Source organism: Suncus etruscus, chromosome 15, assembly GCF_024139225.1.
Source record: "Suncus etruscus isolate mSunEtr1 chromosome 15, mSunEtr1.pri.cur, whole genome shotgun sequence".
Lineage (NCBI taxonomy): Eukaryota > Metazoa > Chordata > Mammalia > Eulipotyphla > Soricidae > Suncus > Suncus etruscus.
In genome coordinates this window covers 64,670,004-64,693,588 of record NC_064862.1, presented here as the reverse complement: position 1 = coordinate 64,693,588, position 23,585 = coordinate 64,670,004, and the positions used below count along the sequence as shown (strand labels likewise).

The 23,585-nt window shown below is 41.2% G+C and overlaps 1 protein-coding gene across 1 annotated transcript in view; it reads left to right on the top strand.

The window, feature by feature from the left end:
• DNAH3 (dynein axonemal heavy chain 3) overlaps positions 1-23,585 on the top strand; it is a 211,421-nt gene that overhangs the window by 70,575 nt on the left and 117,261 nt on the right. The window contains exons 28-36 of the mRNA XM_049788146.1: positions 2,651-2,849; positions 3,347-3,455; positions 3,899-4,012; positions 5,990-6,166; positions 7,362-7,453; positions 10,545-10,764; positions 11,654-11,788; positions 18,191-18,302; positions 21,642-21,883. Of these exons, the coding sequence (XP_049644103.1) occupies positions 2,651-2,849; positions 3,347-3,455; positions 3,899-4,012; positions 5,990-6,166; positions 7,362-7,453; positions 10,545-10,764; positions 11,654-11,788; positions 18,191-18,302; positions 21,642-21,883 (1,400 nt within the window). The remainder of the gene's footprint in view (positions 1-2,650; positions 2,850-3,346; positions 3,456-3,898; positions 4,013-5,989; positions 6,167-7,361; positions 7,454-10,544; positions 10,765-11,653; positions 11,789-18,190; positions 18,303-21,641; positions 21,884-23,585) is intronic.

Here is a 23,585-nt window from a genome sequence, read left to right as displayed (position 1 = left end):
TCAGGTGCTACTCCTGGCTTTACACTCAGAAATCATTCCCAGCAGGCTCAGGGGACCATATGGGATGCTGGGATTCGAACCACCGTCCTCCTGCATGCAAGACAAATGCCTTACCTCCATGTTATCTCTCTGGCCCCGGTCTATTTGAATTTAATAAGGCAGCTTCCATCTAGTAAAAGAGTACTATGAGAATTGGTAGAAAGCAGTTAGAAAGAGAGTGGATGAGGTTATTAGCAAAATAAAGGAAAGCTTATTTCAGGAAAGGCTACCTTTCTTTAGGGTAAGGGTCTGATGCTACATTTCACCTCCCCAGTACTGCTATGAAAGCTTCAGATTGATTAATTTATAATAACACTTTTTGAGAGAGGCAGAACTTAAACTAAATTGAATATGAGGTTTTGATGGGGGATTGGCATTAATTCCATTTTTGAATCAGTTTATTTGTTTTTAAATTTTTAACAAGGGGGCCAGAGCAATAACATCACAGTAGGGTGTTTGCCTTGCACACAGTTGACCCAGAATGGACCCGAATTCAATGACCAGCATCCCATATGGTCCCCCAAGCCTGCTAGGAGTGATTTATGAGTGCAGAACTAGGAGTAACCCCTGAGTACTGGGGATGTGGCCTCCAAACAAACAAACAAACAAACAAAACAAAAATTTTAACAAGACACTGTGGTCGTGATTTATTGAATGTATTCATTCTTTTTTTTTTTTTACTTTTTGTTTTGTTTTGTTTTTTGGGCCACACCCAGCATTGCTCAGAGTATTTTTGTTTGTTTGTTTGTTTTGGTTTTTGGGTCACACCTGGCAGCGCTCAGGGGTTACTCCTGACGCTATGCTCAGAAATCGCTCCTGGCAGGCTCAGGGGACCATATGGGATGCCAGGATTTGAACTACCATCCTTCTACATGCAAGGCGAACACACTACCCCCGTGCTATCTCTTCAGCCCTGTTTGTATTCATTCTTTCAAAATCAAACCCAATCATTAGAATTAGTTATATGCTCTGCCTGTTAGTGTGAAGTGTCTTGTGTTGTCATAGTCAATTGTTGGTATGACAGTGTGCATTTATATCAAGAAAATTAGAGAATATATATCAATTCTCTTCTTTTTTTGTTTGACTGTTTGTTTTGGGGCCACACCTGGTTACTCCTGGCTCTGCATTCAGAAATAGCTCCTGGTTAGGGGGCCTATGGAATGCCAGGGATTGAACCTAGGTCCGTCCTGGGTTAGCAGCGTGAAAGGCAAACGCCCTACTGATGCGCTATTACTCTGGCCCCCCAAAGTTTCTTCTTTTTTAAACAGTCTCAATGATTTTCTTTATCACTCATTATGCCTGCAACGATGAAATTAACATGGAGTAGGTGGTGAGAAATAAGAATGAGTTTAATGGTCATTGTTTACCTCAAATGAGGTCTATTAATGTAATCATAAATGTGCTCAACTAATAGACTAATATGACTAATTATAGCTAACAACCAAAAAAAAAAAGTAACATGATAGATGGGACCTCTCCCCTAGCCAATTGCATTAGTTTAAACTAATTTTATAGAATAACCCAGAAGTCTATAACAGGAAGTCTGTAAAAAGAAAAAAAAAAAGTGTGTGTGGTGTGTAGTGGGGTATCTGATAGCATTTGGGGTGGTTACAGTAGCAACTAGCAAGACAAAGCCCAGGATTTTTCCTCCTGAAGTCTTTTTTTTTTTGGGGGGGGGGGGCTTGTTTTTGTTTGGGGACCACACCTGGCAATACTCATAGATTACCCCTGCTCTTTACTCCTGATGGGTATATGATGCCAGGGATCGAACCCCGGTTAGCTGCATGTAAGGCAAGCACCCTATTCACTATACTATTATTCTGGCTCCCAGTCCTTCCTGATGTTGGAATAACAGTAACTAATGCTTATCTAATGTATCTAATATTTTTATGTACCAGGCACACTGTTCTTTCCCTTTCTCCTCTCTTCTTCCTTGTTGTCCTAGCTGTTTCTATGTATTTGTGTATAGACACATATATGTACCTCAATTTGTACATGCCTGTACATATACATAGTTGACCTTTAAAAAACATAGAGTTTAGGGATTCCCATAACTTCCCAGAAAGTTAAAAAATATATACTTTGACTCTGTTAACTCTTCTAGAGTCTTCCCTCTATCTGCATGGAAAGCTTCAGGACACCCATTACTTTCTGTTGACTTTCAAAATCTCCAAGTCTCTTACTTTCACAAATATTGTTTGGTTTAATCTGAATGTGAAAACCATAGATAAAATGAGCCAATTGTATTTCTTGGGAACAAATCTGAATATAGGTAGACCCACATAATTCAAAGCCATGCTTATTCAAGAATCAACTATATCTGCTTCTATATGTGAATATATATGTTCATTAATTTGACTCATAATAACCTTTGCTTTATAGCATAACTTTGTTGTTTTCATATCATAGACTATTTTGCTTTACAAAGAATGCACCCACCAGTCTATTTTCAAGGCATATACATTTCTGGGGTAGGGTCCAGTCCCAGTGGTACTTGGGCCCAGCATGTGTGAGATGGTGTCCTTATGGACATCCTCAAAGTTTTCCTGAGATGTCTATACTGATGGGAGAATATGTGTGTAAATGTGTTTCTGGTTCTGTGTTTTAACAGCTCGTGATGTAGTAGCCAAGTTATCTGAGGACAATGTCTGTGATTTGAGTGATTTCCAGTGGATCTCTCAATTGCGCTATTACTGGGAGGCAAAGGACGTGCAGGTACAGATGATCACAACAGAAGTCTTGTATGGCTATGAGTACCTGGGCAACTCCCCACGCCTGGTGATCACGCCCCTCACTGACCGCTGCTACAGGTATACTCTGGAACTCCCTGACCACTGGGTTACTATTTAAAAACAAAAAAAGAATTTTCCCCTTTGATCCCTTTACAGATGTATATATTCACTTATCTATTCAAATGAAAACTCATTGGTGCCACACAGGCTGTGGGGACTGTGATAAATTCTAATGTTATAGTATTGAGTTAAAAAAAAAATGTGGTTTTTTGGCCACATCCAGTAGCATGGAGGGGTTACTCCTGCCTCTGCACTCAGAAATAAGTCCTGGTAGGTTCAGGAGACTATATGGGATGCTGGGAATTGAACCCGGGCTGGCCATGTGCAAGACAAAAACGTACCCACTGTGCTATTGTTCTGGCCTCTAAAGTAATATTTTTACTGATGATGTATTAGTCATATAATCAGAGAAAAAAATTAATCTACTTGTGTGAATAAAAGCAAAATAATCAAATTCAGTCTCTTTCTAGTTTTTTTAGGACTTATGCTCTTTTTATTTATCCCCCCTTGCTTAGGACACTGATGGGCGCTTTGAAGCTAAATCTTGGAGGAGCTCCCGAGGGTCCAGCTGGGACAGGCAAGACAGAAACCACCAAAGATTTGGCCAAAGCATTAGCCAAGCAGGTAAAGTAATGCTGTCCACATTAACTCTCTCTCCTATCTCCTCAGTGAATCATGGTCCAGGTAAGATGTCAGAAGGTAGAAGATGGTTTAGGCAGCCAGAGCAATAGCATAGTGGGTAGGGTATTTGCCTTGCATGTGGCCGACCTGAGACAAGACCCAGGTTAGATTCCTGGTAACCCAAATACCAGGTCCCCTGAGCCTTCTAGTGGTGATTTCTGAACACAGAGCCAACAGTAACCCCTGTGTACCACTGAGTGTGGCCAAATAAAAAGGGGAGGGGACTGGGGAGATGGTTTAAGTATGGTGTAACAGACAGAGTGGAGCTCCATCTCCTCCTGTCAAACAGGAAGAAAGAAATTCCCTCCCCCTTGCTCAATGATTTAGGGTAAAACAGATGTGTGGGAGCTTCTCTTAAATAGTTTCCACCTCCTCTTTTTCTCTAGTGTGTGGTCTTCAACTGTTCAGATGGTTTGGATTACAAAGCCATGGGGAAGTTCTTCAAAGGACTGGCCCAGGCTGGAGCATGGGCTTGCTTTGACGAGTTCAACAGGATTGAGGTAACCCTGCTACTAGGTTTTCAAACAAACATGGGGATCTTTTTTTTTTGTTGTTGTTGTTGTTGTTTTGGGCCACACCCGGCAGTGCTGGGTCTCTGCTCAGAAATAGTTCCTGGCAGGCATAGGGGATCATATGGGACGCCGGAAGTCGAACCAACCACTTTAGATCCTGGATTGGCTGCTTGCAAGGCAAACGCCGCTGTGTTATCTCTCCGGCCCCCAAACGTGGGGATCTTTATCTGGATTCAAAGCTATCGTAATCACAGGGCTGATGTCTTGTCCATGCTTCTTGCACAAAACAGGCCTTAAGTGAACTCAATGAAAACAACCTGAAGGAGACAAAATGCATATTTTAAGCACATATATAGTCTCATCATACTCATTCAGTCATTTAAAAATTTATCGAGAAATACTATGTATAAGATACACTGCATATGTTTATAAGGTGTATAAAAAGTAGTCTAGAAAATAGGAATAAAAATTAAATGAGGATAGGGCTGGAGTGATAGCACAGTGAGTATGGCATTTACCTTGCACTCACCTGACCCACAATCCCAGCATCCCATATGGTTCCCTGAGCCTGCCAGGAGTGATTTCTGAATGCAGAGCCAGGAGTAACCCCTAAGCTCTGCTGGATGTAGTACCCCCAAAAAAATATTAAAGCAATGGTATAGCAGGCAGAGTGTTCACCTTGCACATGGCCAATGTGGGTTCAATCCCTGGTGTCCCATAAGGTTCCTGTGTACCACCAGGAGTGATGTCTGAGTTCACATCCAGGAGTAACCCTGAGCACTGCAGGGTGCCCAAAAGGAAAAAAAAAAAAAACCTCAAAGGGTCAGAACAATGGTACAGTGGGTAGAATGTTTGCCTTGCATGAGGTCAACTTGCATCCCTATGGTCCCTCAAGACTTCTAGGATTATTTTCTGAATGTAGAGTTAGATGTAAACCCTGAATATTGCCAGGTATTGCATCAACCTCACCTCAAATTAAATGAACCAAGAAATAGAACAAGTATTAATGTGCTTGCCTTACATGCAGCCAACGTCACTTTAATTCCCAGCACTGCCTATGGTCCTCCTTACACACCATTACGAATGACTCCTGAGAACAGTACCAAGAATAAATTCTGAGCATTGCAAGATGTGACCCCTAAATAAAACAAAATTGAATAAAATATATAGAATATGATAGATATCTATAAGTACAAAAGAGATATCATAAAGGGGGTGACAAATTCTATTTGGGTGGTGAAATGTAAATATAAGCATACAACTTGGCCCAATGTCTACTTTTTTTAGTATTATTCTAGGTACTACGAATAAAGTTTTTGTTTTGTTTTGTTTTGTTTTTGTTTTTTTTTGTTTTTTTGTTTTTTGGGGCCACACCCATTTGATGCTCAGGGGTTACTCCTGGCTATGGGCTCAGAAATCGCTCCTGGCTTGGGGCGCCATATGGGATGCCGGGGATCGAACCAAGGTCCGTCCTACGCTAGTGCTTGCAAGGCAGACACCTTACCTCTAGCGCCACCTTCCCGGCCCCACGAATAAAGTTTTTAATAACTATGGAAACTACTCACACACACATACATGAACATGAAATTTTCTTCTTTTATACCAAAACTCCAGTTTCTGCTCCTAACTTTATTTTATTTTATGTTATTTTTGGTTTTGGGGCCACAGCCAGTAATGCTCATTGGTTACTCCTGGCTATGCACTCAGAAATCGCTCCTGGCTTGGGAGACCATATGGACGCTGAGGAATCGAACTGTGGTCCATCCTAGGTTAGCGCATGCAAGGCAAACGCCCTACTACCTGCACCACTGCTCTGGCTCCCATACTCCTAACTTTAAATGTGAAGTTTGTACTCTTTGGTGATAGGGTTCTTTCTTTGGCAAATGAAAGGGACAAATTCCTGGAGAATGGAGTGGGTGACTGTCAGAAGCAGGAGCTCAGTCAGCCAGTCCTTCTCCCCGCTAGGTGGAAGTACTGTCTGTGGTAGCTCAGCAGATTCTCACCATTCAACAAGCCATTATTCGGAAGTTAAAGACGTTCATCTTTGAAGGCACCGAGCTCTCTCTGAACCCAACATGTGCTGTCTTCATTACCATGAACCCCGGATATGCTGGTAGAGCTGAGCTTCCAGATAATCTCAAGGTAAACTATCAGTACCTTTAAATGCTGGGAGTACTTTGTTGTATGGAACTTCTGTAAGTATCCGAGGTCTCACAAAGAAGCCACATAATGAGATCAGGAAACATATTCCAACTTAGAGAAATAGTGGTGTATGAATGGCAATTTGTGCACAAAACCAGAAGTCTTTAGCACTCTCAAGTGTGGCTTAAAGTGCAAATATAAAATAAATAAATAATCAAATAAGAGTGATTCTCCTTTCTAGGTCAACTATAGGCCGTGAAAAACAAAACAATAGACCATGAATACTTTAGTGGAATTTAAACTCTCTCTATATATATTTCTCTCTCTTTCTCTCTCTCGCCACATACAACAGTACTTAGGGACTATTCTCACTGTGTTTAGAAAACTTTCCTGTTGGTGCTCAGGATACTAATCTCAGTACTACTTCTCTGGGCCTTTTCTTTATTTTCTTTTTTATTTTTACTCTACCTAGTCATTTTTGCTCCCCACTGCATTCTCCCTACATAACATTCATATTCAAGCTGCACAACTTTTATAAAATAGTGTAGTCGTACAAAAAGTACAAGGGATTATTCTCAGGAAGCTTATGCTTCTAACCATACTGGGCAAACCTCTTTTCTAAGATAAAAGGTAATAATAACAATGTTTATATTTATTGAGTACTAATCGACTCTGTGCTGTGTACTTTTCTAAGCACTTCACTTTTTTGAAACCACCTATTTTCACAATAACAAGAATAGGCTACGATGGTTTGTACATTTTGAGGTTGAAAGAACTGAGGCCTAGCAGGGCTATATTAACTTGTCAACAGTAGTTAGCAGAATAATGACTTAGATAAAGATCTATTTGACTTTGGGATTTTCTGACAAATATTAGTCCTGTCAGCATAAATTACTTCTGCTGTATATTTTGGACATTGGAAGTCTTCCATAATTGAATTGTTTAGATATTTCCACACACTCACTGAGAGACTCAATAACGACATGTATCTGAATGGGTTAACAGGAAGGATAGTGAACAAGTAAAGAGTGCATTGTTCTCCAGTCTTACTTCCTTGGATTATCATGGAAGAGTGTGAATGGTTATTCTGATGGTCTTTATGTCTACAAATGTGTCTCTCCCAACCCTTGATGTCTATGTACAACTATCTATTAACTGTCTATGTGAAACTTTTGAATGACTATTTCTTTTCTAGGCTTTATTTCGAACAGTGGCCATGATGGTGCCAGATTATGCCCTCATTGGAGAAATCTCCCTCTATTCAATGGGATTTCTGGATTCTAGAAGGTATTTCACACTGACATTCTGTCAACCTTAAACGTCCTGAAAAAGTGTTTTTTTATGTGGTAGGTTCAAGGTGGGTTACACATTGGTTTTTGGGCCACACCCGGCGGTGCTCAGGGGTCACTCCTGGCTGTCTGCTCAGAAATAGCTCCTGGCAGGCATGGGGGACCATATGGGACACCAGGATTCAAACCAACTACCTTTTTTGGTTCTGGATCGGTTGCTTGCAAGGCAAACGCCGCTGTGCTATCTCTCCATGCCTAGTGGGTTGCACATTGGAAGAAAAGAGAAATATTAGAAGAGGTTTGATCTAATTAAGAGAGACAGTACAGCAGGTGAGGTGCTTGCCTTGCATACAACCAGGTAAATCCAGGTAAATCCCAGAGGACAACCCAGGTAAATCCCCAGAGGGTCAATGGTTCCTGGAGCACCACCAGGAGTGATTCCTGAGTACAGAGTACAAGTAATCCCTAAACCCGATGTGGCCCCCAGACAAAACAGAATGAAATAGAATAGTTTTGGCCTTGATCCTGAAATTACCAAGACAATGAAAGTAGCTCAAATTCTCAAGTTGAACTGAGGACTCTTTACCTAAGCTTGTAAAAGAAAATAGCTATTAATTAACTCATCTCCTACCTACCATGTACTTAAGAGTGCACACACAAACACACATACACTATAACATGGTTTAGGACAAGATTGTAAATAAAAAAGTATTCTAAGACTGAAGAGGAAAAATTAATATAATTTATAATAAAAATATTGCTACTGTCAAGACAATATATTGACTTCAAACTCATTAAATATTATACTGCTTCTTATGATTCACATACATACATAGGTCATTACTAAAAATGATAAATTTTTATCATAAACTTACCTTCATTGATCAATTCTATTTAGTGAAGCAAGATAGCTTTATTGAACAAAACTTATAGAGGGGCCAGAGCAATAATACAGCAGGGAGGAAGTTTGCCTTGCATGTAGATGACCTGAGTTTCATCTCTGGCATTTCATAAGACCATGCCCACCAGGAGTGATTCCTTAGCACAGCCAGTGGTAATTCCTGAGCACTGCCAGGTGTGGCCCAAAAAGAAAAGAAAAAAAAATCTGTGAGAGGAGAAAAAAAAAGGGAAATGCATGTTTGAGAGAACATGGGTTTCTCCAGAGTGGAAAAGGCAAGCAAAGAAGCATAGAGACAAGAAAGCAAAATACATATTCAAAGGAGAACACAAGTTTGAAGCCTAAAATTTACGTTTGTCTTTTATATTGTCTGCCACCATCAATTAGATTTTTTTGGTTGCTTCAGATTGGTCACCAAAAGGCCTTTTGTCTCATTGTGTCCTTGTTCTTTTTTGTTGTTGTTGTTATTGTTGTTGTTTTGGGCCACACCCAGTGAAGCTCAGGGGCTATGCGCTCAGAAATCACTCCTGGCTTGGGGGACCATATGGGATACTGGGGATCAAACCACAGTCTATCCTAGGCTAGCAAGCGCAAGGCAGTGTGGCTTGTGTCACTGCTCCAGGCCCTGTGTTTTTGTTCTTAATCCAAGAAGCTGCAGATACTCTCATAGAAGGTGTCGACCTTCCTAGGCTGGAAGGCTGGTTGTTATTTGAGGTTTATTTATTTTCTACAAGAGAATCAAAATTACAATGATTTTCTTATTCAAGTCATTAACTTTTTTAAATTATGAATCACCCATTTTATGCCCAGTTCTGTACTAGATGCTTGTGAGTAGCAATAAGTCTTTGCTTGTGCTGCCAGAGCAATAGCAAAGAGAGTAGGTCATTTGCCTTGTATGCCCCCCACATCCTATATGGTAACCCAAGCCTTCCAGGAATGATTCCTGAGGGCAGAGCCAAAAGTAACCCCTGAGTGTGCCTCCCAAAACTAACTAAATAACTAGCTAATCAAATAAATAAATCTAGCGGCCAAAGATAGCACAGTGGTAAGGTGTTTGCCTTGCATGTGTCCAACATGGGAGGGATCCAGTTCGATTTCAGGCATCCCATATGGTACCCCAGCCAGCTAGGGGCGATTTCTGAGTGCAAAGCCAGGAGTAACCCCAGAAATCAATCAATCAATAAAGTTTTAAAAAAGTAAATCTTTGATTTTAAACTAGGTTGGAGACAAATAAATAGCTCAATGAACTGGGTACAATGAATTGTATATATGCAGGAAGTCTTCATTCTGTCTCCAGATCCACATGGTTTCCAACTAGTCATGGGAGTTGACTACAGTCAGGATTATTACCTGAACACTGGCTGGTTGTAGCTACCAAACAAAAACTTTAAATGAATTAGGCATTTTTAGAGGATTTCTGCATAGGGAATGCACATAACTATATAAGACTTAGCCTGATTCCATAATCCCTGTAGCTGGTATTTACTATCGGAGGCAGTTCTTCTCCAGGAAAATTGCTAAGTTAGTTCTATATCATGACTACCGCTCATGAGCATGGTGGGACTCATGAAGGAGGATTTTAATAGACTATCCCTGCTAGTAGCCATTTTCCATTATTCACATGGCACCTAATGGCATGATGGGATAGCAAATGTGGTTCAATCATATGCCCAGTAAGAATAGGAAATGACAGTGCACCTAGTATACACATGAGATGTGTGCTCAATATACTATAATTTGAATTGGCTCCCTAAAATTAAAAACAAAAACCATTGAAAAGGAAAATTGTAATATCACTGAAGTAATCAAAAAGTGAGTTTCATCTTCTTTACCCTTTATTCCTCCTCTCCAGGGACTGGAGTCATTAATAATTTGGTGTATTTTCCCAAATATGGGTGTACATGCATTCATATATGCAAGTATTGCAGATATGCATCTAATTTTGCATACAAGTATGTTATGTGTGTTTTTGCTTTCCTTACTCTATCATTACAATGCTTCCTTAAAACAATGCTTTCTTTACTTACTATTTAAGTAATTCAGTATTAAAAGGTCTTCAAATGACAGAGCTTCTCCATCAAGTCCATGGGCAAGCTTGTTTTCTAAAGGGGCAAGGCACAGGGATGTTGGGAATATCCAATGAATACAAGATATCTTTTAGATGTCTTTAGAGTTGTCTTTGCCCTCCCAGCCTAGCCCAGAAGATTGTCGCAACTTACCGCCTGTGCTCCGAGCAGCTCTCCTCCCAGCACCACTATGACTATGGCATGCGTGCAGTCAAGTCTGTGCTCACTGCTGCTGGCAACCTGAAGCTCAAGTATCCAAAGGAGAATGAAAGCGTCCTGCTGCTCCGAGCCTTGCTTGATGTCAACCTGGCCAAGTTCTTGGCTCAAGATGTTCCGCTGTTTCAGGTGAGGAGTAGCTTGGGATCTTGACCAAGTAGTGAGATTAAACTTTCAGAAGAGGTTCATCTTTTCTTACCACCCTCTCCACCCTCTGAACCCTTTTCCATCTCTATGGATAAATAAATACCCACCCCAGTGCTTAAGTCAGTGGAATTCCTGATTTAGTAAAAATGGTTTTACTAAAGGTATATTTTCTGTTGGTATGGAGTAGTTGTTTTTATCAGAGATGACATATTTTCTGTTGTAATCATTTTATGTTTTTTTAATCTGGTTATGAAATCCACAAAAAACAAAATTATGACTTTCTTGTATATTCTGAGAACAGTTGATGATAGGCTTATTATTTACAATTTTTTTAATTTGGCAGGGAAAGAGACATTAAGAGATAATGTTGAGGGGCCGGAGAGATAGCATGAAAGTAAGGCGTTTGCCTTTCATGAAGAAGGACGGTGGTTGGAATCCCGGCATTCCATATGGTCCCCTGTGCCTGCCAGGGGCGATTTTCTTAGCATAGAGCCAGGAGTAACCCCTGAGCGCTGCCAGGTGTGACCCAAAAACAAGAGAGAGAGAGAGAGAGAGAGAGAGAGAGAGAGAGAGAGAGAGAGAGAGAGAGAGAGAGAGAGAGAGAGAGAGAGAGAGAGAGAGAGAGAGAGGAGAGAGAGAGAGGAGAGAGAGAGGAGAGAGAGAGGAGAGAGAGAGGAGAGAGAGAAGAGAGAGAAAGGAGAGAGAGATAATGTTGAAAGATGTATTTGTGGATGAGTTTAAGTACAGGAAATAAATGAGGTTTGGAATTTTTTAAAGATTTCTGCTAATGATGTCTCTCATTCTAAGAAACTGTTAAATCAAGAATTCAGTATTTTACCCTTTCTCCTCTTTTTTGAATTCTTATTAACAGGGAATTATATCAGATTTGTTTCCTGGAGTTGTTCTTCCAAAGCCAGACTATGAAATTTTTGTGAATGTGCTGACTGAAAATATCAAAAAGATGAAACTCCAGCCAGTACCTTGGTTTGTTGGGAAAATTATCCAGGTTGGTTTTCATACCTCTACAGAACTATTTCTATTATACTATTTGCTGAAATCAGAACTGATAATGAATTATGACTGGGCATGTAGCCAAAAACCAATCACCAATCTGTTGAGTTTTCATTTTTATAAGTTAAAAATCCAGTTTCCTGTGACCCTTTACTTTTTTTCTCTTTTCCTTCCTTCTGTTTTCTTTCCTTTTTCTTTTTATTTCTATTCTCTTTTCTTTCTTTGTTTATTTGCTTGCTTTGTTTTGGGGCCACATGCAGCAGTGCTCAGGGTCACTCCTGATTGCACTCAGGAGTTACTCTTGGCAGTCGCCGGGGAACAAATGGGATGCCAGGGATCAAACCTGAGTCAGCTGCAGTCATGGCAAATGACCTACCCACTGTGCTATTGCTCTGACCCCTCTGTTATGTTCTGTTTCTGTCTTTTGGTTTTGTTTTGTTTTGTTTTGTTTTGTTTTGGAGCCACATCTGGTGCTATTCAGGAGTTACTCTTGGCTCTTCACTCTGAAATTGCTCCTGGCAGGTTTGGGGAACCATATGGGATGTTGGGGATTGAACTCAGTTTGTCCCTCCCTCCCTCCCTCCCTCCCTCGCTCCCTCCCCCCTCCCTTCCTCCCTCCTCCCTCCCTTCCTTCCTTCCTTCCCTCCCTCCTTTCTTCCCTATTTTATCTCCTTCCTTCCTTCCTTCCTTCCTTCCTTCCTTCCTTCCTTCCTTCCTTCCTTCCTTCCTTCCTTCCTTCCTTCCTTCCTTCCTTCCTTCCTTCCTTCCTTCCTTCCTTCCTTCCTTCCTTCCTTCCTTCCATCCATCTATCCAAATACCTTCACATTTCAGTTGTTCCTCATGTAAGCCTAGGACTTTCTTGCTCTTGACTCTAATTGCCTAATCAACCAAAAGGAATTTATTCACTAACCCATTGAAAAGTTTTAGAATATATTGGCTTCAAGCAATAAATATATTGCTTCAAGCAATTAGATCCAGGTTCTTAAATAATGTCATTAGGAACATGCCTCTTTTCCTTGCTATACTATGCCTCTTTCTGGATTAAAACCTCATTTCCAGGTATCAGAGCAAAAACACAGCAGGTAAAGCATTTGCATTGCACACAGATAGTCAGAGTGGCTGAACTGGGTTTAACCCTTGGCATTCAATATAGACCCCCATGCCTGCCAAGAGTAATTGTTGAGTGCAGAGGGAGGAGTAACATCTGAGCACCACCTGGTGTAGCCCAAAACCAGAATAAGATAACATAAAATAAAATAAAATAAAATAAAATAGGGGCCGGAGAGATAGCATGGAGGTAAGGCGTTTGCCTTTCATGCAGAAGGTCATCGGTTCGAATCCCGGCATCCCATATGGTCCCCCCCGTGCCTGCCAGGAACAATTTCTGAGCATGGAGCCAGGAGTAACCCCTGAGCACTGCCGGGTGTGACCCAAAAGCCACAAAAAAAAATAAATAAATAAATAAAATAAAATAAAATAAAATAAAACAAAACAAAACATTATTTCCAGAGGAACCCAAACAGCTTTAGACTTTGTCTCAGGTTTCAGGGCAGAAACAATAATAGCACAGCGATAATGTGTTTGCCTTGCATGCAGCAACCACAGACTGACCGGGTTCGATTCCCAGCATCCCATATGGTCCCCTGAGCCTGCCAGGAGCAATTTCTGAGCACACAGCCAGGGGTGACCCCTGAGTGCCACCGGGAGTGACCCCAAAATCAAAAAAGAACAAAACAATGAAAAACTGTCTCAGGTTTCAGGTGTAAAGCCCAGAAGAAAAAGGGGCATGTAGGGCTGGAGTGCTAGTATAGTGGTGGGGCATTTGCCTTGCATTTGTGGCCAACCCTAGTTCAATTCAGGGTACCTTATATGGCTCACAGAATCTACCAGGAGTAATCACTGAATCCATAAGTTATTATGAGCACTGCTGGGTATAGCCTCAAAGTAAAACACAAAAATAAAGGCATCAAAAAAATGTCTGATGAGTAGCTTTGAATTGTATTGATAAAAGTCACATACTATTCCTTAACCAAATGCAGAGATTAAAAAAAGAAGAAGAATCATCACCATATCTGCACTAAGAGTGAAGGTGGATTTGAATCATCTAGCCTTGTGAACTAACCCAGTGAGTGGTGATCACTCAATGGGAAAGTATAGGTGCAGTTATCAAAAGATAAGCAAACCACATATGTCTCTATAGTCTTGACTTCAATGGGAACCTTAATGAAACTTTATTTAATGCCAAGCTTTCTTAGAAATGTTTTATTTGGAGGATAAAGTGACAGTACAGTGGATAAGATGATTGACTTGCATCATCTGACCCAGATTTAATCTCTGACACTTCATATGGTCCTCTGAGCCCACCAGGAGTGGTACCTGAGTGCAGTCAGGATTAAGCTCTTAAGCACATCTGAGTGTGGCCCCAAAACAAACAACCAAAAATTGCTTTCTATCGTCGGACTAATTTGAAATAATGAATCTAAGAAGTTAGAATAATAGGGCAGATAGGGCACATACCTTGCACACAGCTGACTGGTGTTCCGTTTCCAGCACCATATAAGGTTTTCTGAGCACTGCCAGGAGTAATTCCTAAATGCAGAATTAGTAATAAATCCTGAACACTGGGGCCGGAGAGATAGCATGGAGGTAAGGCATTTGCCTTTCATGCAGAAGGTCATCGGTTCGAATTCTGGTGTCCCACATGGTCCCCCGTGCCTACCAAGAGCAATTTCTGAGCCTGGAGCCAGGAATAACCCCTGAGCACTGCTGGGTGTGACCCAAAAACCACAAATAAATAAATAAATAAATAAATAAATAAATAAATAAATAAATAAATAAATAAATAAATAAATCCTGAACACTGCTTGGTATAGCTAAAAACAGAAAGCACTTTTTTTTTTTTTTGGTTTTTCGGGCCACACCCGTTTGATGATCAGGGGTTACTCCTGGCTAAGTGCTCAGAAATTACCCCTGGCTTGGGGGGACCATATGGGACGCTGGGGGATCGAACCTCGGTCCTGATCCTTGGCTAGCGCTTGCAAGGCAGACACCTTACCTCTAGCGCCACCTCGCCGGCCCCAGAAAACACTTTTTAATTAACAATAAAACTTATTCAAACAAACAAACAAAAACTCACATGGGCTGAGTGATAGAATGGCGAGTTGGGCATTTGCCTTGCATGCAGCAAATCCAGGTTGGATCCCAGGCATCCCATAGTGTCTGCAAGGAGTAATTCCTGAGTGCAGAGTCAGGAGTAGAACCTAAGTGCCACCAGGTGTGGCCCAAAAAAGGTAAGCAAAAATATTCAAATATACTTTCTCTACCGAATCACAAGGAAGACCTAAAAGAAAAGATCTTAAGTATCATTTAATTCAGGTTCTATTAAAAATGTTGGGAACATTTCAATAAAATTAAAATTATAAAAGAAAAAGACATTGGAAAAGAGGGATTGTACTTGGAATCATATAGACCGAGTTTAGATGTCAAACAATCAATTCTTTGTTATAATATTTTAGGCATTAATTCACCAAATTTAGCCTCAACTTTCTTATTTGTATACTTGAGGGAGTAAATCCTCACTCTATAAAATAACAAGGCAATAAAAATGTAAAGTGCTAAATATAGTGTAATTAATTCTCTTATCAGCCCTACAATCATTATAATCATTATTTCCCAAAGGCATCATTTCCCAAAAAGTTACTTACAGGAAAGGGTACAGTGAGATTCAAGTCATCACATACTAAGATCAAACTGCCTATGGCTAAAATAATGATTTAACTCTATTATGTCACCAAATAGTCTATTTTTTGTACAATTCATTTAACCCAATATTGCATTTTAATTTTATATGTGAACCAATTTTAACTTGACCCACATTTTTCAATTAAAATTTTTGAGAGGGTCAATGCAGGGGTGCTCAAGGCATACTCTGAATCTACTTTCAGGGATTACTCCTGGTGGGGATTAAGGGACCATATACGGTGCTGGGGATCAAAATAAAGTCAGCTACATGCAAAGCAAGCTTGCTACCTGCTGTACTATCTCTCAATCCCTAGACACATACATTTTTAAAATACACATTTTTATTTTTTATATTTTTCAATGAAAACTTAACCATGCATATAATTTTAAAGAATTAAACAGGGGGGGGGGCGTGGCGAAGAGATAGCATGAAGGTAAGGTGTTTGTCTTTCGTGCAGAAGTTCAGTGGTTTGAATCCCGGCATCCCATATGGTCCCCTGAGCCTGCCAGGAGCGATTTCTGAATGTAGAGCCAGGAGTAACTCCTGAGCATCAAAAGGGTGTGGCCGGAAAAAAAAAAAAAAGAAAAGAAAAGAAAAGAAAAGAAAAAAAAAAAAAAGCACTGAGCATCACCGATGTGGCACCCTCTCCCAACACCACACAAGCCAAATAAAAGTATCTTTCAGAGGAGGTTGAAAGACCATGTGGTGGGGCCGGAGAGATAGCATGGAAGTAAGGCGTTTGCCTTTCATGCAGAGGGTCATTGGTTTGAATCCCGCCATCCCATATGGTCCCCCGTGCCTGCCAGGAACAATTTCTGAGTATGGAGCCAGGAATAACCCCTGAGCACTGCCAGGTGTGACCAAAAAAAAAAAAAAAAAAGAAAGAAAGAAAAGAAAGACCATATGGTGCCAGAAATTGAACTCTTGCTCCCACATGCAAAACATGAACTCAATCCATTGAGTTGTCTCTTTTGCCCTTCTCTTATATATTATACAAAGTCAATTCTATACATCATTATTCAGCATTTCAGGGCTATAAAAGGGCCTTACCTGCTATACTAGCTGTCCAGCCCCTTGTTCATATTCTTATAAACTTGTTTCTCTTGAAGCTTCTCCCTTTCTGAGGGTGTCTTTTTCCTCCTCTCAGTGGTGCCATTAGTCTAATCAGGACTTTTGTTCGTTTGTTTGGGGGGGGGGGGTCACACCTGGCAATGCTATGGGTTACTCCTGGATCTGCATCCAGGAATCACTCTTGGCAGACTCAGAGGATAATATGGGTTGCCAGGCATTGAACTCAGGTCAGCTACTTGCAAGGCAAGTACCCTACTCACAGTGCTATTACTCCAGACCCTAATCAGAACTTTTTCTACCTCTCCAAAGTGATCCATGCTTGGGGCTGCTTTAGGGCTGGTGACTAGGCAACTCCTTTAGTCATATCTTGGTTTTATTACTTCCTGAAAAACTCATTGCCTATATCCCTCTACCTGACTCCCCTCCCCCTATCTACCTGCAAAGAAAAAGAAAAAAAAACACTATTTCCTCTTTGTCTATTTCCTGAAAGCAGATGGACATGCTGTAATAAAAAGATTAAGAGTATTGAATAAGGGGCCGGGCGGTGGCGCTAAAGGTAAGGTGCCTGCCTTGCCTGCGCTAGCCTTGGACGGACCGCGGTTCGATCCCCCGGTGTCCCATATGGTCCCCCAAGCCAGGAGCAACTTCTGAGCACATAGCCAGGAGTAACCCCTGAGCATTACCGGGTGTGGCCCAAAAATCAAAAAAAAAAAAAAAGAGTATTGAATAAGTCAAATTCTAGCTCCACCACTGTTGCATGTCTGCAAGTTACTTAACAGTCTTTGGTCTGTGTTGCTATCATTAAAAGGTATTGAATGGACGCAGGGGTCCTCAAACTTTTTAAACAGGGGGCCAGTTCACTGTCCCTCAGACCATTGGAGGGTCTGACTATAGTAAAAACAAAACTTATGAACGAATTCTTATGCACACTGCATATATCTTATTTTGCAATGAAGAAACAAAACAGATCCAAATACAATATGTGTCCCGTGGGCCATAGTTTGAGGACCACTGGTAGAGAGATTGAACAGCATTTGCATGCATGTGGCATATTCAGGTTTGATTCCCAGCACCACACTTCGTCCTCTAAGCAATGTGGGAGTGAACCATGAATATAGAGCTAGAAGTAAGCCTTGAGTACTGCCAGGACCTCCTCAAACTCCCCCCCCCCCACACACACACACAATGTGTATGGGGGGAATTAGTGATACTTGGATAGATTATATGAAATCATTTGGTAAAATCATCTCATGCTTAGCACAAAAATAGGTGGAGAACAAATAATAGTTTGCATCACACACATTTATCTAAAAGATCATCAAAAGGTTTGGTTAACCAGGGTGAAAGTGACTGTGGAAATTGCCTTTTGAACCCTCATTCCTCAGTGATCCTGATTTTACTTCCAGTTCTGGAAGGTTTGCATGATTTTTTTTTTCCCTTTGGGGGCTACACCCTGTAGTGTAGGAATTACTGCTTAGGGAATGATGTAAATAAGATTCACTATTATTGCATGCAAAGCATGAACTCAGCACATTGTTCTATTTCTCTGGGTCCTTGTTAATGCCTTATAATGTCTCTTCCCAGATCTATGAGATGATGCTGGTAAGGCACGGCTACATGATTGTCGGAGACCCAATGGGTGGCAAGACCTGTGCTTATAAAGTGTTGGCTGCAGCTCTTGGTGATTTGCATGCAGGTAAAGCTCACACCCCTAGCTTACAAGGGACTTCCCACTCATTGGCTGGCTCCATGGAGATAATACCAGGCTGTTAGTTTTGCTATCCCTGAATTGTGATGTCAGAGCCAGAAATAGAAAGCAGCACACAGATGTCTGCAGCAAGAAAATAAAGGGGCAGGAGACCTTTTAAAAGAGGGTTTTATGTGCCTGTCACGAAAGCTGGAGAAATTTTCTCAAATACTGAATAATGATTCTAAAGATTTTCCAATAAGAGGGAATTTGTGATGTCAGAGCCAGAAATAGAAAACATGCACACAGATGTCTGCAGCAAGAAAATAAAGGGGCAGGAGACCTTTTAAAAGAGGGTTTTATGTGCCTGCCATTAAAGCTGAAGGAATTTTCTCAAATACTGCATAATGATTCCAAAAGTTTTCCAATAAGAGGGAATTTCCAACTACTGGCTTAAACAAAAATTTACTAAAATCAAATCACACAAGCTCTTCTCTTTTTTTCTTTCCCTTTCCTTTCCTTTTCTTGTCCTTTTTTTAAAACTTTACTTGTCTTTATTATTTTCTCCTTTTCTTTCCTCCCCATCTGCCTTTTTTTATTTTTATCTTTCCATTTATTTAAAGAGTAAGACCTGAGGCTTTAGAATTAGACCCACATTTTTGGCAAATGTCTCTGCCTCCCTTAGCCTCATCTTCCCTGTATGAGGTTATTTTGAGAAAATAATGACATTATACAAGTATTTAACCTACATTGCTTCTTTTTAAACATGTAGAAATGTGGAAGCTATGTTTATATACAAGAAACTGTATTTTTTTTGTTTTTTTTTGGGGGGGGGGGGCACACCCAGTGATGCTCAGGAGTTACTCCTGGCTTTGCACTCAGAAATCACTCCTGGCTTGGGAGACCATCTGAGATGCCTGTCTGTCCTAGGTCAGCACGTGCAAGGCAAATGCCCTACCGCTTCTGCCACCGTTCTGGCCCCAGGACACTATATATTTTAAATATAAAATGCAAACCTGTGGTTTAGAAAAACAGTGCCTTATACTTTTACAAAATCCTTTCTAGTATTTAGCGTCAACATTTCCCCCTAGAATTTGGTTATCAAGTTGTTAGTTTGGGGTTCTTTGGTTTGGTTTGATTTGGTTTTGAGACTACAACAATCGGTGCTTAAGGCTTGCTTGTGGATCTGTGCTCAGGGATCATTTCTGGTGGACTAAGGGAACCATATGGAATGCCAAGAATCGAACCTGGGGCAGTTGAGTGCAAAGCAAGCTCCTCGATGTACTCTCTCTCCAGCCTCTAAGTTTTTAGATACTTTTAAACATGTTTTTGTTTTGGAGACTTAGCCTTAATAAGTAACTTAGGGATTTGAAAATTAATAATAATTTTGACATTTAAATGTTGCGGGTGAAGAAAAATAGTACAGCAGGGAAGGTGCTTGCATGTGTGGCCAACCTGGGTTTGACATCCCATATGATTTCTCAAGCCCACTAGGAATGATTCCTAAACACGACTAGGTGTGGCCCAAAAGCCAGATAAATAGGGAGAGAGACAGAGACAGAGAGAGACAGAGAAAGACAAAAACATAGAAAAATAGGTAGGTAGGTAGATAGAGTTTCCTTGAGTTTATGAAGAAATGATTATTTCATAGGTCATGCATTCTAAGTTTTCCTTCCTTTGAAAGATCATTTGAGGTCAGATAGTTCATTTGCCTTGCATGAGACCAACCTGAGTTCTATCCTTGATATCCCATACAGCACCCCTTCACCTCTGCCTGTCAGGAGTAACTTCTGAGTGCAGAGCCAGGAGTAACCCCTGACTACTGCCAGATGTGGCTCAAAAGTAGAGGGAGGGAGGGAGGGAGGGAGGAAGGGAGGAAGGAAGGAAGGAAGGAAGGAAGGAAGGAAGGAAGGAAGGAAGGAAGGAAGGAAGGAAGGAAGGAAGGAAGGAAGGAAGGAAGGAAGGAAGGAAGGGAGGGAGGGAGGGAGGGAGGGAGGGAGGGAGGGAGAGAGGGAGGGAGGGAGGGAGGGAGGGAGGGAGGGAGGGAGGGAGGGAGGGAGAGAGGGAGGGAGGGAGAGGGAGGGAGGGAGGGAGGGAGGGAGGGAGGGAGGAGGAAGAGAGAAAGGGAGGAAGGAAGGAAGGAAGGAAGGAAGAAGGGAGGAAGGAAGGAAGGAGGAAGAGAGAAAGGAGGAAGGGAGGGAGGGAAGAAGGAAAGAGGGAGGAGGGAGGAAGGAAAGAGGGAGGGAGGAAGGAAGGAAGGAAGGAAGGAAGGAAGGAAGGAAGGAAGGAAGGAAGGAAGGAAGGAAGGAAGGAAGGAAGGAAGGAAGGAAGGAAGGAAGGAAGAGAAAGGAAGGAAAGTCATGTAAAAGTGTGATTGTTTTATGTTATGCAATGTGCCATTTCTCAGCTTGTATATTCTGGTTAAGTCCTGAGTACTCGGTTATTGTAAATTTTTTAGGGTAAGACCACACTTATTTGCCAACAAAAGAAGAAGCTACAGAGGAAAGCTACAGTCCTTCAGACAGAAAAAAAATCATTATTTTTCAGAATTTCTTTCCTCTTATCTATTTCTTCTAGTCAAACCCAAGATTCTTAGGATAAAATAAAATCCAGGTAGATAAAGAGTCCTCTACCCTCACCCCTACCCCAAATGGTATCTTATTAAATTGCTTTCAATTTAACAGGCACTTTTGCCCTATTTGAAATAAAACACAGGACAAAATATAGTAAAACTAAAAGTTGTTGCAACCTAACAGTGTAAGGCATTGCCATCTATTACCCCAGTATTTATAAGAACTGGACATAAATTACATCAGGACTTCCTTAAATGGCCTTTTTATACAGGTCTTTGAGATGACATTATCTCCTTTCTAAAATTTGACTCTTAGGCCAAAGTGATAGCACAGTGGTAGGCCTTTATTTGCCTTGCACTCAGTTGACCAGGGACAGATCCAGGTTCAATTCCCTGTATCCCATATAGTCCCCTGAGCCTGCCAGGAGCAATTTCTGAGTGCAGAGCCAGGAGTAACCCCTGGGCACCACTGATTGTGACCCCAAACAAACAAACAAAAATGTAACTAAAATAAATAAAATAAAATTCTACTCTTGGGGCCGGTGAGGTGGTGCTAGAGGTAACGCCTTGCAAGCGTTAGTCAAGGAAGGACCGCGGTTCAATCCCCCAGCATCCCATATGGTCCCCCCAAGTCAGGGGCAATTTCTGAGCGCTTAGCCAGGAGTAACCCCTGAGCATCAAACGAGTGTGGCCAGAAAAAAAAATATTATAAAAAAGAAAATTCTACTCTTACATGAAGAATCTGAACTTCTTGTTCAAACTTTTTCAAACTCCAGCCAACCAGATGGATGAGTTTGCCGTGGAGTTTCATATCATCAATCCCAAGGCTATCACCATGGGTCAGCTATATGGCTGCTTTGACCAAGTAAGCCATGAGTGGACAGATGGTGTCCTAGCCAATGCTTTCCGGGAGCAAGCATCTTCCACATCGGATGACCGCAAGTGGATTATATTTGATGGGCCAGTGGATGCTGTTTGGATTGAGAACATGAACACTGTTCTGGATGACAACAAAAAGGTACCTATTGAGAGGCTGGAAGCTATAAATAGTACAGCTGATAGGGCACTTGCCTTGCATGCTCCAAGACCCACCAGGAGTGATTCCTTTGTGCAGAGTCAGGAGTAAATCTTGAGCACTGCTAGGTGAAGCCCAAAAACTAAAGGGAGGAAAACAAAAGTGCCTACTGAATCTATTATCTCTTCTACATCAATGAATATAAACATTTTTGGTTAATCTAAACTATGCACTACATTCATAAATGCCTCAGGCTAGAGAGATTACTCAATAAGATAGAGTATATGCTTTGCATATAGAAAATCACTTTAGATTTCCAACACTGTTTGATTTAAGTCCCCCCCCAAAAAAGAAAACACTGCTAGAAGTGAGAGCTGAGCACAGAGCCAGGAGTTGTCCCTGAGTACAGATGAGTGTGGGCCCAAAACAAAACAAATAGAAAATAAAATTAGAGGCCAGAGAGTTGGCCTTGTACGTGTCTGGCCTAGGACAAATCACAGTTCCATCCCCCGATGTTCCAAGCCAGGAGTGATTTTTGAGCATATAGCCAGGCGTAACCTGAGTGTCACAGGATGTGCCTCCCCACCAAAAAAAAGAAAATAGAATTAATGACCAACCAAAATGTAGCTATCACCATGGTGTTCAAATATTCCTGCTTGTACTTGTATTGGGCAATCTATTGATATTCAGTGACAGTGCTGAGATAGTGAATAAATGTCTGTGCTGGGGGCCGAATAGATAGAATGAAGGTAGAGCATTTGCCTTGCATGCAGAAGGAGGGTGGTTCGAATCCCGGCATCCCATATGGTCCCTCGAGCCTGGCAGGAGTGATTTCTGAGCGTAGATCCAGGAGTAACCCCTGAGCGCTGCTGGGTGTGACCCAAAAATACCCACCTCCCAAAAAATAAGTCTGTGCTGGGGCCAGAGTAAGGGAGTAAAGTGCTTGGTTTGTGTGTGGTTTGATCCTTGGAACTTCAAATGGTCCCTTTAGCATTTCTGGTAGTGACTTTTAAGCAGAGATGAGAATTATCCCTGAGTACAGTCAGGTATTGCCCCAAAATGGGGGGGGGGCAAATTTTAATACTGACATCAGATTGGACCTATTGTATTGGGCAAGTTACATAATTTCTTTAAACCTCAGTTTTGGTCTCATATTAGTAATACCTCTTATATGATGGCTATTTCCAAAAGGAGAAATAAAAAACTTAACTTGGAACTGGCACGAAGTCACTTTTTCTGCATTCAAAGGAGCCATAAGGCCTGCTCAGACTGAAGGAAGCAGAGAAATAAGACTGCATTTATCTTTTTATTTGTTCGTGCCTCTCAGTACTCAGGGGCCACTCTTAGCTCAGTGCTCAAGGGGACATAGGTGGTGCGAGGGATTCAAATCTGGATCACAGTTTGCTGCGTGCAAGGCAAATGCCTTAGTCTCTCTACTGTCTCTGTCACCCAGACTACACCTCTTTATATATTTTTTAAATTATTTATTTAAGTATAATGGTTACAAACATGTTCAAAATTGGCTTTTCAGCCATAAAATGCATACCTCCTTTCACCAATGCAACTTTCCCACCACCATTGTGCCCTCCATTTCCTACCTCCTCACCCCTTGCCTGCCTTTAAGACAGGCACTGTATTTCTCTAATGTTGTCATGGTAGCTGTTAGTGTAGTTATTTCTCTAACTGCACTTACCACTCTTTGTGA